The 14,121-nt window shown below is 54.7% G+C and overlaps 1 protein-coding gene across 1 annotated transcript; it reads left to right on the forward strand.

Moving 5' to 3' along the window:
• The first annotated feature begins 4,769 nt into the window (after nucleotides 1–4,769).
• ATP5MF (ATP synthase membrane subunit f) lies at nucleotides 4,770–13,840 on the forward strand. Its single transcript, XM_062180242.1, has 4 exons — nucleotides 4,770–4,864; nucleotides 11,481–11,588; nucleotides 12,940–13,056; nucleotides 13,670–13,840. Exons 1-4 carry the CDS (start codon nucleotides 4,852–4,854, stop codon nucleotides 13,696–13,698), a joined length of 267 nt encoding a protein of 88 aa, XP_062036226.1. The 5' UTR covers nucleotides 4,770–4,851; the 3' UTR covers nucleotides 13,699–13,840.
• The last annotated feature ends 281 nt before the right edge of the window (nucleotides 13,841–14,121 follow it).

Consider the following 14,121-nt stretch of genomic DNA (forward strand, 5'->3'; position numbering starts at 1 on the left):
CCCCACGCACGGCAGAGGCCGGTCGGTGGCAGCCGGGCTTGGGCGCAGCGCCTCGGCAGTGTGTTCTCCGGAGCCCGTGCAGAAGCAAACGAAGCCGGCCAGGAGCTGCCCGGGGCCGCCGAGGGAGCCGCGTTTGCGAAGCGCAGCTCGCCCGAGGCCAGGGGGGGGTCTCCAGGGACCCGGGTTCTCTCCCCTGCGGTCCTTCTGCGCCCAGGCCACCGGCAGGTGCACCGAGGGTCAGGCGGGGAGAGCGTTCCTGTTGTCACACAGGGCACTTACTTGAGCGTTTTCTATTTTCATTTCATTTTATTTTATTTTAAGAGGTAACAGTCTTTGGAGAACTCTCATCAGACACAGGGGCAAACACACACACACACACACAGCCAGAAGAGTTGGCTGAGGGGATTGAGGCTTTGCCCCTGGAGTTTTGGACAAGACTGGATTTGCATCGTCAGTATCAGCTTATGTAGATTCTCACAATCACGGCTGTGCAGTCTCCAAAACTCTTTCCACCTTGCAAAACCGAAACTCTGCACCTATTAAAACATCTTCCTGTCTCCCTCTTCACCAGCCCAGCCTCCATTCTACTGCCTCCGTGGATTTTACTCCTGCAGGGACCTCCAACAAGTGGCATCATAAGGTATTTTTTCTTGTGACAAGCAGCATGTTGAAAAAAAAATGGTCAAAAGGCTAAATGTAAAGATGCCAGAGAGAGGTCATTAATAGAGCAAATTATTCAAAAGTGAGACTTTGCAGACTCCTTTTTTTTTTTTTTTTTTTTTACATAGGATTTGGCTTTTCCACTAAGACGCTGGACATATTTTCTAATATAATGTGGTAAAGAGGAGGCTAGAACTGTGGTGTAGTGGGTAAAGCCACTACCTGCGGCCCCAGCATCCCCATATGGTCACCAGTTCGTGTCCTGGGTGCTTCATTTCCAATCCAGATATCTGCTGTGGTCTTGGAAAGCAGTGGAAGATGGCCCAAGTCCTTGGGCCCCTGCACCCACATGGGTTACCCAGAAGAAGCTCCTGGCTCCTGGCTTTGGATTGGCCCAGCTCCGGCCGTTGCAGCTATTTGGAGAGTGAACCAGCAGATGGAAGACCTCTCTCTCTGTGTGCCTCTGCCTCTCTGTAGCTTTGTTTTTCAAATAAATAAATAAATAAATAAATAAATAGTTTTAAAAATAATGCATCAAAGAAAGGGACGCATCTGTGCATGGCGTTTTGTAGGTGGTGGGGACATGACTCAGTTCAGTGAATTTTTTTTAAGATTTACTTATTTATTTGAAAGTCAGAGTTACACAGAGAGAGGAGAGGCAGAGAGAGAGAGAGGTCTTCCATCTGCTGGTTCGCTCCCCAGTTGGCTGCAACGGCCAGAGCTGCGCCGATCCGAAGCAGGAGCCAGGAGCTTCTTTCTGGTCTCGCATGCAGGTGCAGGGGCCCAAGGACTTGGGCCATCTTCTACTGCTTTCCCAGGCCACAGCAGAGAGCTGGATAGGAAGTGGAGCATCTAGGACTCGAACCGGCACCCATACGAGATGCCGGCACTGCAGGCTTTACCTGCTACGCCACAGCGCCGACCCCCATAGTGAATTTTTTAAAAATTTATTTGAAAGAGTTCTGCTGGTTCATTCTCCAAATGGGCCAGGCCAAAGCCAGGAACAGGAACTTCATCCGCTCTCCCACTTGGGTGCAGGGTCCCAAGCACTTGGGTCATCTCCATCGCATTCCTAGGCGCGTTAGCCGGGAGCTGTCCGTTCCTGGACACCTGTGTAGCTATTCTGAGAGGTGACCTCATAGTCTGAGCTGAGGTTGGTGTACCGTCACCATGGAAACGGCAGGGCGTCCTGGGCGGAGCTTCGGGAGGGGCGGGGTCAGAGGGAAGCTGCGGTGGGAGGTGTGTGGAGGGAGTTGGGTCGGGGGTCGGGGTGGAGAGAGGAGAGGACTGTCCCAGCCCTCAAGGCCTTGCCAAGAAGCCCACCTGCTTGGCTCCGGAGCTCAGGCTGCACCTTGCGCCCCCGCCTACTCGGAAGGAAGCGCCACCTTGGGGGACCCTCGGATTTGGGGGCGTCTTCACCCGCTGTCATGACTGCCAATGCCTCCGGGCCACTGCGGGGTCTCTGTGAAGTGGGTCGAGCGAGACGCAGAGCCCGAGGCAGGAGTTGGAGGAAGGGCTGGAGTGGGCCGGGGGCTCTGGGGCCGGGGGAGGACGTGCGGTCCTGGAGGGTCCTGGACAGGTGGAGTAGAGTGGTGGCCAGGGAGGGGCGCGGGGGCACAGTCCCGCCGTGCCATGCCGGGACCCTCAGCGTGGCATTGGCAGGGTCGTGAGAGCCACGCAGGGTGCCCAGGGCCTGCTCTTTCCGACTGCCGACAAATCCATCCTTCGCCCCACCCGCTGTACAGGCACAGACTAATCTATGCCCACTGCACCCCTTAGCCTCGGCCCCCATCTCTGTCCAGGGCCGTGGCTGCTGCTGCCTTAACCCGGTTCCCTGCTTCCAGCCTCGTCCACCCTGCGCCGGTGCCCGTCTGGAGCCGCCAGGTGCGCTGCCGAATCCGGGAGCCAGGTGGGACTAGGGGTGGGGAGAAGTTAGGTGTGCCCGTTTGTACAGCCCGGATCTGAAAAGCCATCCAGTATTTGTAGATTATTGTGGGTGAAGTAAATGACAGCCCATCCGGATTAGGAATCAAGTCTTAGAAATACGGACCAGTGGGTGGGTGTTTGGTGTGCAGTTAGGATGTGCCTGGTTCTAGTCCCCCTCTCCTTCAGATCCAGCTTCCTGCAAATGACCATCCTGGGAGGCAGCAGGAGACGGCTGAGGAGCTTCAGTCCTGCTACCCACGTGGGAGACCGGTCTTTAGTGCATGGAAAATGCCGACTTTTCTATTAAGAAAACCTGGTAAGGTGGATGGATAGCTAATGATGAAGGGTGAACCTAAATTCTGTGCCAGAGGTTTTGTTCTTTTTTAAATTGACACAAAATTGCATGTATTTATAGGGTGCCAAGTGATTTTTTAAGGTTTATTTATTTATTTGAAAGACAGAGTTACAGAGGGGCAGAGGCAGAGGGGGGAGGTCTCCCATCTGCTGGTTCACTCCCCAAATGGCCGCAACGGCCGGACCTGTGCCCATCTGAAGCCAGGAGCCAGAAGCTTCTTCTGGGTGTCGCACGTGGGTGCAGGGGCCCAAGGACTTGGGTCATCTTCTACAGCTTTCCCAGGCCATAGCAGAGAGCTGGATCAGGAGTGGAGCAGCCAGACTTGAACTGGCGCCCATATGGGATGCCAGCACTGCAGGTGGCAGCTTTACCCACTATGCTCAGTGCCAGCCCCAATGATTACTTTTCTTAGGAACTTTCCTCTCCATACAAATATGAACATTGGAATAAGAGATTGCTTGAAATATTGCCATAAAAATGCAGGAAGTTTGGGGCCAGCATCATAGGGCAGCAGGTTAAGCCACCGTCTGCAATGCTGGCATCCCATATGGGTGCTGGTTTGGAATGCTTGGGCCTCTGCACCCATGTGGGAGACCTGCAGGAAACTCTTGGGTCTTGGCTTTGGCCTGGCCCAGCCCTGGCCATTGTGGCCATTTGGGGAGTAAACCAGTGGATGGAAGATCTCCAATCCAAAGAAAAGAATGAGGAAACCCATATACCAGGCTGTTGGTTCGTAACTTAATCTTACCAACACTGTTGATGGACTGTTATCCTCTGTGAACACATACCTACATGGCCCAAGTCCTTACATTTTCTAATGGTTCATTTCTGTGTATACTACTTTTTTTTTTTTTTTTTTTTTTTTTGACAGGCAGAGTGGATAGTGAGAGAGAGACAGAGAGAAAGGTCTTCCTTTTTGCCGTTGGTTCACCCTCCAATGGCCGCCGCGGTAGCGCGCTGCGGCCGGGGCACCGCGCTGATCCGATGGCAGGAGCCAGGTGCTTCTCCTGGTCTCCCATACGGGTGCAGGGCCCAAGCACTTGGACCATCCTCCACTGCACTCCCCAGCCACAGCAGAGAGCTGGCCTGGAAGAGGGGCAACCGGGACAGGATCGGTGCCCCGACCGGGACTAGAACCCGGTGTGCCGGCGCCGCAAGGCAGAGGATTAGCCTAGTGAGCCGCGGCGCCGGCCTGTGTATACTACTTTTAAAAATAAGATTTGTTTTATGTATTTGAAAGGCAGAATTACAGAGGGAGGGAGGGAGGGAGAGAGGCTAGGGTGAAGCCAGGAGCCAGGAACTCCATCTGGGTCTCCTATGTGAGTGGTATCTGCTGTTTTCTTAGGCACATTAGCAGGGCCTTGGGTTGGAAGTGGAGCAGCTGGGACTTGAACTGGTGCTCCTGTGGGATGCTGGCCTCACAGGCAGGGGCTTAACTCGCTCTGCCACAACGCCGGCTCCACTGCTATTTAGTCTTAATTTGATGGAAATCAAGTCAGATGGATCTAGAAACGGATGTCCTAGTCACAGACGCGGGTAAGACAGACTCAAATAGGGACACAAAGCAGACAGCAAAAAAGCGCATCTTAGGGCAAAACTCTTCAAACGGACGGCCTGAACGAACAACGCCCCCTGACTGGACCAACCTGTCCCACCACCGCGAAGCACTTTTAAATTAAATTAAACCCTAACCCTATTCCTTTTGTCCCCTTATCTGGAGGGAGGATCCCTTCCCACCCTGTGGAATACAGTCTAGCTCCGCCCTTCACCTCATGGCGCTCTTACAGTCACAGAGTCGCGGCAGCCGTGACCTGCTTCCCGTGAACCTCTGCTCTCCGCGCCCGCAGGCGCGCGTCCTCTCTACCCAGCAGCCTTCGCGCGGCCGGCACAGGGGACACCAGGACTCCAAGATGGCGTCAGTCGGTGAGTGAGCCGCTCTGGGGCGTGCTGTTTGGATTCCGTGGTTGGAGTCGGGATTCGGGATTCAGGGCTCAGAGCCGCACTTGGAGGGGACGCGGTGCGCAGCCTCCGGCCCTTCGCTGTGACACTGCGGCCGCACCTGACGCACCCCGGACCCTTGGCTTCGGGGTCCTGAGCCGTCTGACCCTCGGCTTGTCCAGCTGCGGCTTTTGCTACGCAGGGCCCGCGCAGCCCGGGTTCGGCTCGGAAGGCCGCGGCGGGCCGTGCTTCTGGAGCTGGGAAGGCGCCACCTCGGGCCGCTCTCGCTGTCTGCGCCGGGGAATAGCGGCTCTCCTCCCCGCCGCGCCCCGGGCGCATTGCACCTGAACCCCCCCGTGTAGCTTCCATCCTCCCAGAGCTGGAGCTCGGGAGGAGCCAGTGCTTAGCCCGGTGCCTTACATCACGGAAGGTCCCATGTGTATTCGCTGGATAGGCTGAGGGAGGTGAAGTGACCTATTGAAGGTCACGACTCCGAGGGCTGGGGCTGGGGTTCAAACCCCGGCGCCTGGGGCCTCTGTGTCAACGAGCTTTTCTCGCCAGGGTGACTTAGGGCCGGCAAGCATTTCGGTGACATTCCAGACTCCTTATTTCCATATATATACATATATACATGCAAATAGTATGACTATATAAATGTCATTACAAAAATATATGCTGTAAGTATATACAAATAGGGAAGCATTTTTTAATTTTTTTAAAAAATTTTTTGACAGAGTGGACAGTGAGAGAGACAGAGAGAAAGGTCTTCCTTTGCCGTTGGTTCACCCTCCAATGGCCGCTGCGGCCGGCACACCACGCTGATCCGAAGGCAGGAGCCAGGTGCTTCTCCTGGTCTCCCATGGGGTGCAGGGCCCAAGCACTTGGGCCATCCTCCACTGCACTTCCGGTCCACAGCAGAGAGCTGGCCTGGAAGAGGGGCAACCGGGACAGAATCCGGTGCCCCGACCGGGACTAGAACCCGGTGTGCCAGCGCCGCAAGGCGGAGGATTAGCCTAGTGAGCCGCTGCGCCGGCAGGGAAGAATTTTTAAGTCCTAGGTCCTCAGAGGAGCCTTGTCAAGGAGTCAGTGCCGGGAATGTTGATCCCATTTTAAAGATGAGGAAAATAAAGGTCTGAGAGGTGGTGGGGCCTGAGGTCCAGACAATGACAGTGGCAGAGTTTTGATTAAACCCTGTGTGTCTTACCCCAGTTTCCATATTAATTTTTTTTAAAGATTTATTTATTTATTTGAAAGAGTTACACAGAAGAGAAGGAGAGGCAGAGAGAGAGAGGACTTCCATCCTCTGGTTCACTCCCCAGTTGGCTGCAACAGCCGGAGCTGTGCCAACCCTAAGCCAGGAGCCAGGAGCTGCTTCTAGGTCTCCCACGTGGGTGCAGGGGCCCAAGGACTTGGGCCATCCTCTGCTGCTTTCCCAGGCCACAGCAGAGAGCTGGATCAGAAGTGGAGCAGCCCATATGGGATGCCTGCACTGCAGGCGGCAGCTCCACAGCACCGGCCCCTGTATATTCTTTGTAACATTAGTTTATTTAATTTGAGAGGCAGAGAGATAACAGAGACAGAAATCTCCCACATACTGATCTACTTCCCACATGCTCACAGCAGCCAGGGCTGGGCCAGGCGGAAACCAGGAGATGAGAAGCCAATCCAGGTGTCCTGCATGACTGGCAACTACCTAGGTCCCCAAGGGCCTCATTTCTGTCCTCAGCGCCCGGCCCTGCCGCCATTCACGGATGTGCATTAGCAGGAAGCTGGAAACGGAGCAGTTCCACCTCCCAAGCAGTGTTTGCACCACTCGGCCAAACACTTGCCCCCAGTTTCTCTATCATCTCAGGCTGGAGAAGTGAAGAAAGGATAAGAAAAGCTGAGAGTGAAGCTGTTTTCCCATCTGTGAAATGGGCGTGATAATATTCCTCACCCACTGTGTTGTTTAAAGGAGACACTGCGTGAAAGGGAGCGTTGAGGCCTGGTGCCTTATTTAAGTGGGAGAAGAGTTGTAAAGAAGAACATTCTGGACTCAGGTTAAACCGTTAAGTAGCTGAAAGATACTTGCAACACTGCCTGGTCCCAGTTGAGCACCCAGCTTCTGCTCTGACCTTTAGGCAAGGTTGCATCCAGGCCCGGCCCATTCAGCATCACCCCAGGTGAAATTGGAGTCCCCTTCTTCTAAGTATAGTGATCTTTTGTGCCCTTGACCACAGCACAGAATCAGCTAGTTCATGAGCAAACAGAGTGAAGGAAGTGTGGATTTTCCACAGCAGATAGGATCAGAGCGAGCAGGCTGCCCACCGGGGCCAGATACCCTGCTGCCTGTTTCTGTGTGGCCATGAGCTCAGAATGGTTTAAATGTTTTTGAAAAAGACTGTGATACAGGGACCTTATGAGGCCTGCAAAGCCTACAATCTGCTCTCTGGCCGGGTCCTGGGTTGGCTGGAGCACCTGGAGGTACTTGGCCTTTCCATGCGGCGCCAAGGGAAGTGGACAGTAGGCTTTTTTTTTTTTTTTAAGATTTATTTATTTTGGCCAGTGCCATGGCTCAACAGGCTAATCCTCCTCCTTGCAGCGCCGGGACACCGGGTTCTAGTCCCGGTTGGGGCGCCGGATTCTATCCCGGTTGCCCCTCTTCCAGGCCAGCTCTCTGCTATGGCCCGGGAAGGCAGTGGAGGATGGCCCAAGTGCTTGGGCCCTGCACCTGCATGGGAGACCAGAAGGAAGCACCTGGCTCCTGGCTTCGGATCAGCGCAATGCGCCGGCCGCAGCGACCATTGAAGGGTGAACCAACGGCAAAAAGGAAGACCTTTCTCTCTGTCTCTCTCTCTCTCTCTCTCACTATCCACTCTGCCTGTCAGAAAAAAAAAAAAAAAGATTTATTTATTTTGAAGGAGAGATTTTCCATCTGCTGATTCACTGGGCCAGGCCAAAGCCAGGAGCTTCATCCTGGTCTCCCACATGGGTAGCAGGGGCCCAAACCCTTGGGCCATCATCCACTGCTTTTCTCAGGCCATTAGTAGAGAGCTGGATTGGAAGTGGAGCAGCCGGGACATGAACTTGTGCCCATATGGGATGCCGGCGTTACTGGTGGCGGCTTTACCCGCTTTGCCACAACACTGGCCCCGACAGTAGGCTTCTTAAAGTCAGAGACTCATCTACCCCCTCAAGAACCTATGGTTGTTCCACAGCCACTACTGAGAGTCTGTCACATACCAGGAGCTGTGAGGGGCTGTTGCCACCCTCAGGTGGCTCCCAGTCAGGCAGAAAAGTAATAGTTCCCAACTTGGTAGTACCTAAAGCCAAGGACCAAGGTGGGTACTTTATTGCTCTGGTTGTACAAAGAAGGCAGCCGAGACAGAACAGGAAGTTGAGGCCGGGCGCACAGCTACGAGGTGGCACCAAACCCAGCAGACTTGACCTCAGAGTTTGCGTGTCACCTGCCGTGGCTCCCCAGAGCCGGGGAAGGATTCCAGCATGGCTGCCCAGGGCGCAAGGCCGCCTTGCACTCCGTAAGTGCAGACGCACCTCTGTTGAGTGGGGTGGGCCTCTACATAGGCCGATGGCTTTGGTTTTCTTTGCTTATAGATTTCTTCATTTAAGGAAACACTCTTGTCTTCCGAGTGCTGAGATATGAATCGGTAGTAACATAGATTGGACCTTGTTGTCTTTTGTCTTCCTGTGATGTGCCAAGCACCTCGCCACTCCCTGAACATGGCCCTGTGTGTGCAGAATATGTTTACACAGTTTCTTTTTTTTTTAAAGATTTATTTATTTATTCAAAAGTCAGAGTTACTCAGAGAGAGAAGGAGAAGAGAGAGAGAGAGAGAGAAGGAGAAGCCGAGAGAGAGAGAGGGGTCTTCCATTCACTGGTCTACTTCCCAATTGGCCGCAACAGCCGGAGCTGCACTGGTCCGAATCCAGGAGACAGGAGCTTCCTCCGGGTTTCCCACGCAGGTGCAGGGACCCAAGGACTTGGGCCATCCTCCACTGCCTTCCCAGGCCATAGCAGAGAACTGGATTGGAAGTGAACCCCACATGGGATGCCAGCACCGCAGGCGGTGGCTTTACCTGCTACGCCACAGCGTCGCCCTGTTTATACAGTTTCTAGGAATGTGGGGAAAAAAGTAGCCTCACTGTGCCCAGAAATGGTTTTTTCTTTTTCTTTTTTTATTTTTGACAGGCAGAGTGGACAGTGAGAGACAGAGACAGAGAGAAAGGTCTTCCTTTTGCCGTTGGTTCACCCTCCAATGGCCGCCGCGGTTGGCGCGCCGCGCTGATCCGAAGGCGGGAGCCAGGCGCTTATCCTGGTCTCCCATGCGGGTGCAGGGCCTAAGCACTTGGGCCATCCTCCACTGCACTCCTGGGCCACAGCAGAGAGCTGGACTGGAAGAGGGGCAACCGGGACAGAATCCGGCGCCCCGACCGGGACTAGAACCCGGTGTGCCGGCGCTGCTAGGCGGAGGATTAGCCTGTTGAGCCGCAGCGCCGGCCTATTTTTTTCTTTTTCTTTTGGAGCCACCAGTCTTAGAGCAGTCTAAAACACTGACCTCCAGCACAATTCTGGGCCGGGCATTTGGCACAGCTCGCATCTCTCGCGGTGCCTGTGGCATCTGAGCGGAGAGGGGCTGGGCTGAAGTGGGAGGAGCGCAGGGAGATGAGCAGGTTAGGAGCTCTTTGCACCATCAGCAGAATGTCCGCTGCTTGAGAGCAAGGCTGTCCCGAGTGCCACATGCACAGCGCGTGGCCTGCTGCCTGGTGAGCAGTAGGTGCAAGTACTTAGTGGATGAGGCTGGATGGAAAGTTAGGGCCACTCTGATTGACTGTCCCTAAAACCATGCATGCAAACCATAGGCCGAAGCCGCCGCCTCTCCACCTGCCACCTCCGTTCCATGGAGAGAGAGCTCCATCTGCTGGGTCACTCCCTAAGCCAGGAGTCCAGCACAGGAGTCCATCTGGGTCTCCCATGTGGGTGGCAGGGCCCAAGCACTTGAGCCATCATCTGCTGCCTCCCAGGATGCATCAGAAGAGGGGAGCCGAAGCTTGACCAGGTGTCGCAGGCAGTGGCTTAACCGCTGTACCACAGTGCCCGCCCCAAGCACCGGTCTTCACACTGAAGGCTGTGTGTCTGCTTCTGCAGGTGGCCCGGAGCAGATTACAAGCGGCCTTGAAGCCTTGGCTGTGTTGGGAGATGTCAGGGCCCCCATGGGCTTCCCCTCAGTGGACTCCTGGGCCTGGATCTGAAGGAACCACAAAATGCAGGAGAAACCTTGGGGTGATGGGCTCGCCTCTCCTGTGGCTGGTCTATAAGAACAGACAGTAGACCTGGATTCCTTGCCCTGCAGACATCTGCTGATAGCTTTTCAGAACTGACCTCTGCAGGGAGGCAAAGGGAGACCAGCCCTCCTTGATTTCGTCTTGGGCCTGGAGACGAGTACAGTTACGGCCTCAACCGGGAGACTTCTTGTTCCTTGTCCCAGGATTCTCACTGGGATGTGATCTGAGGCCCACTGAATCACTTGGAGAGGTTTTTACTGAGACTTTTGACTTGGAACACATGGCTCTTATTCCCGCCTCTCTGAACTGTTGACCTCCCTGGTCTCAGGTGGGACGCTTGCTGTGGCTGGTCCTATTGGACTTACTCAGCTGGCATGTCTGGGAAGGTTGGCACCTGTGTGAGCCCAATGCTGGTGTCCTTGTCCAGTAAACCAGGGTTTTCAGTTAGTGAGATACTTGAGGGCACGTCCCACCACTCTCTCTCCCCATCCTTTGTCTAGCCACAGGTCCCTAGGCCTTGGACAGGCTCACCCCCAGATTGGCTTCAGTGGCTTGGTGGCTTCTCTCCAGGCTGCACGTGTGTGACCTTGGCCAAGTTGCCCACTTGCTCGCCCTACTTACGAAGATAAAACAAGCTAATAAAGTTGGTGTGTGTTTTGTAGTAGTCTATGCTGTCTTCCACTTCATTGCTTTCTTCCTTGTGGCCCTGGGCTTGTAAAGCTGTTCCCAGCAAGCTGCCATTCAAACATCCTGCTGGTTAATAAGGCTGTCACTGTAGCAGTTCTGCTGTGGCATAGATCCAGGGTTAAAACTGGACTTGATGGGCCGGCGCCGCGGCTCAATAGGCTAATCCTCCGCCTAGCGGCGCCGGCACACCAGGTTCTAGTCCCGGTCGGGGCACCGGATTCTGTCCCGGTTGCCCCTCTTCCAGGCCAGCTCTCTGCTGTGGCCCGGGAGTGCAGTGGAGGATGGCCCAAGTGCTTGGGCCCTGCACCCCATGGGAGACCAGGAGAAGCACCTGGCTCCTGCCATCGGATCAGCGCGGTGCGCTGGCTGCAGCGCGCTACCGCGGCGGCCATTGGAGGGTGAACCAACGGCAAAAGGAAGACCTTTCTCTCTGTCTCTGTCTCTCACTGTCCACTCTGCCTGTCAAAAATAAAAATTAAAAAAAAACAACAAAAAAAACTGGACTTGATGAACGTGTTTATTCTGAGCATCATCCGTGTGCAGCCTCTGTGTCATTGTGTGATGCACATAAAAGGGTAGTTCGTATCACTGGGGGATTATTCAGTGGGTGTGTTTCTTTCATTCTTTTCAGTACCACTGAAGGAGAAGAGACTGATGGATGTCAAAGTGGGGGAGCTGCCAAGCTGGCTCCTGATGCGGGATTTCACCCCTAAAGGCATCGCTGGAGCATTTCAAAGAGGTCAGAGCCTTCTGAATGGGTATAAACAAAGACAGATCTCTGTGTTGTGGGTCTCTACGCTACGAGTTCTTCTGGGCCTTGTCTCAGCCCAGTAAATTCTTAGAGAAGGACAGGAAGGTATCACTAGCCCTTGGATTTCCACGTTCGGCCCCGTCCAGCAGCGCTCTGCAGTAGTCAGCCCAGAAAATGGCTTCTGTTGCTTGGAATCAGTAGCCCTGCCTGCTTCTTGACAAAATGTCTGTGAGCATTTTTTTTCCCAAAGATTTATTTATTTCAAGGACAGAATTACAGAGAGGCAGAGGCGAGAGAGAGATCAGTCTTTTCCATTCATTGGTTCACTCCCCAGATGGCCGCAATGGCTGGAGCTGGGCCAATCTGAAGCCAGGAGCCTTCTTCCAGGTTTCCCACGTGGTACAGGGTCCCAAGCACTTGGGCCATCTTCCACTGCTTTCCCAGGGCATAGCAGAGAGCTGGGTTGGAAGTGGAGCAGCTGGGATGTCAGCACTGAAGGTGGTGGCTTTACCCACTACGCCACAGTGCCGGCCCCACCTGGGAGCATTTTTACACCTAAAGCTTCTCTAAGATGAGTTTGACACAGTGGACCTCAGTTTGTGACCCCATCTCCCTGCCACAGCCTGGAGGGCAAGCATTTACAGCGGCCCGTCCTGCAGAGCTGAAAGTGCACACGCACAAGACCCACATCACAGGGGCCCTCCTGTTTGCCTAATTCTGGCTGCCCTGTGGTGCCTTTCCTCTTGTCCAGGGCCTTCCTCAGACTTCCCCCTCAGCTGCAAGCCCCGCTCACCTCTAACTCCAGGGTGGTGCATGTGGCCTGTCGTGCCCAGAGCGCACTGCTTTGAACCATCATTTCCCTCCTCTTCACCTCTGTGAACCAAGAGGGCAGGCACTGTTTTTCCCCTTCGGTGGGCTTCCGCATGAGGTTGGGCACTTCGTGAAGACATGAACGCGTGGAAGCCTGCCCCCTCCCCTAGCACCTGGCTGGCCCACTTGGCCATGAGCAAGTAGCCCTTACTAGAATCAGGGGGAGTTTGGGTTAGAATTAGGGTAAGGAGACCTTCAGGGCTGGCGGTGGGATCAAAGGCTGGGCAGCTGAGCCAAGTGCACAAGGTCAAACTCAAACCATAGTGGCAGAGCCAGTGTGGGGTTACGTGTGGATTTGGGATTGGCCTATGGGGCATCTGTGCTTTTCACCGTTATCACCCAGTGAACACAGAGCGAGTGGCTTGAAAAGCCAGAGCAGAAGTGGGGCCCCTAGTTTCAGCTAGACTCCGCTGTGCGCTCTGAAACCCCCCCAGCAAGGCGGGGCAGTGAGCGCCTCCTCTGTCCGCAGGTTACCACCGGTATTACAACAAGTACATCAACGTGAAGAAGGGGAGCATCGCCGGGGTGAACATGGTGCTGGCAGCTTACGTGCTTTTCAGCTACTGCCTTTCTTACAAGGAGCTCAGTGAGTGCCTCTGCACGTCTCGCCCCCCGTGCCCCATGGAGGGTGGGTGGGGTCACTGCTCGATGTGGCTGGCAGTCCACCTTCTGGCGCCAAGGGACCTTTATCCTGTTCCTTATCTACACTCCCACCCAGAAGAATTGGAGGGACTTAGCAGAATATAGTACCTGGGATACTGTGTAAGTGAGAAACCTGCAGCAGGACATCGATAGGAGAGCGAGATGAAGCATCCTAGGAGAGACTGCAGGCTCTGCTCAAATAGGCTCGATCCCTAGCGGCCAGCACGAAGAGGGAAATAGGCTGAGTGGGACAGTCTGCTCCTGTCCCGTGCTTTGAAGTGGTTGGGGATGTTGGGAAGTGCTAGTGGCAGCCTGTCAGGGGTTCCTGGGCTGTTCAGCCCCCTCCAGTCTATGTGCCAGGGCCTGCTGCCTCCAGAGCTGGTGTCCCTTTTGGAAGAGCCTGGCCAGGTAGCAGGTGGGCTTCTGAGGTGCCTCAGTACCCACAGGCTGCAGGCTGCCAGGGGGTTCTGGATCCTGTCCTGAAAGGAATCCCTGGGCTTTGTGTGCTTTCACTAAAACCTTTTAAGAAACTCACCATCTTGCCTTCCTGACTTCAGAACATGAGCGGCGACGCAAGTACCATTGAGAGGCCGATGTGGAGGGCGCACCCTGCATTCCTGACCTCAACCTTCCTGGCTCCGCTCCCCTCTGTGAGGAACTGTTGTTGCCGAATCCTTTCATACCATAACTGAGAACTAATGCCCAATAAAAGATGATGGGTACGTGTGCTGATTGCCTGGTCTAGCCACTGCCGTGTGCTCCAGGGTTCCCACTGCACTGCGGGGAGGAGCTAACAGCCAGCCCTGGTGAGACACGGTGCTTTGACCCACAAAGCCTCAGCAGGCTCCCCATAGCACTTGGCAGTCTCCGCTCACTAAGGGACTCTGGTTTCCAAAAACATTGCCCAGAGGTGTGTTCCCTGCCATGAGTGTTGTGGGCACTCTGGCCTTTGGTCAGCCCAGTGCTGGTGCTCAGTGGTGTGAGGCAACGCCAGACCCCACCCTTGGCC

This window comes from Lepus europaeus, chromosome 21, assembly GCF_033115175.1.
Source record: "Lepus europaeus isolate LE1 chromosome 21, mLepTim1.pri, whole genome shotgun sequence".
Classification (NCBI taxonomy): Eukaryota; Metazoa; Chordata; class Mammalia; order Lagomorpha; family Leporidae; genus Lepus; species Lepus europaeus.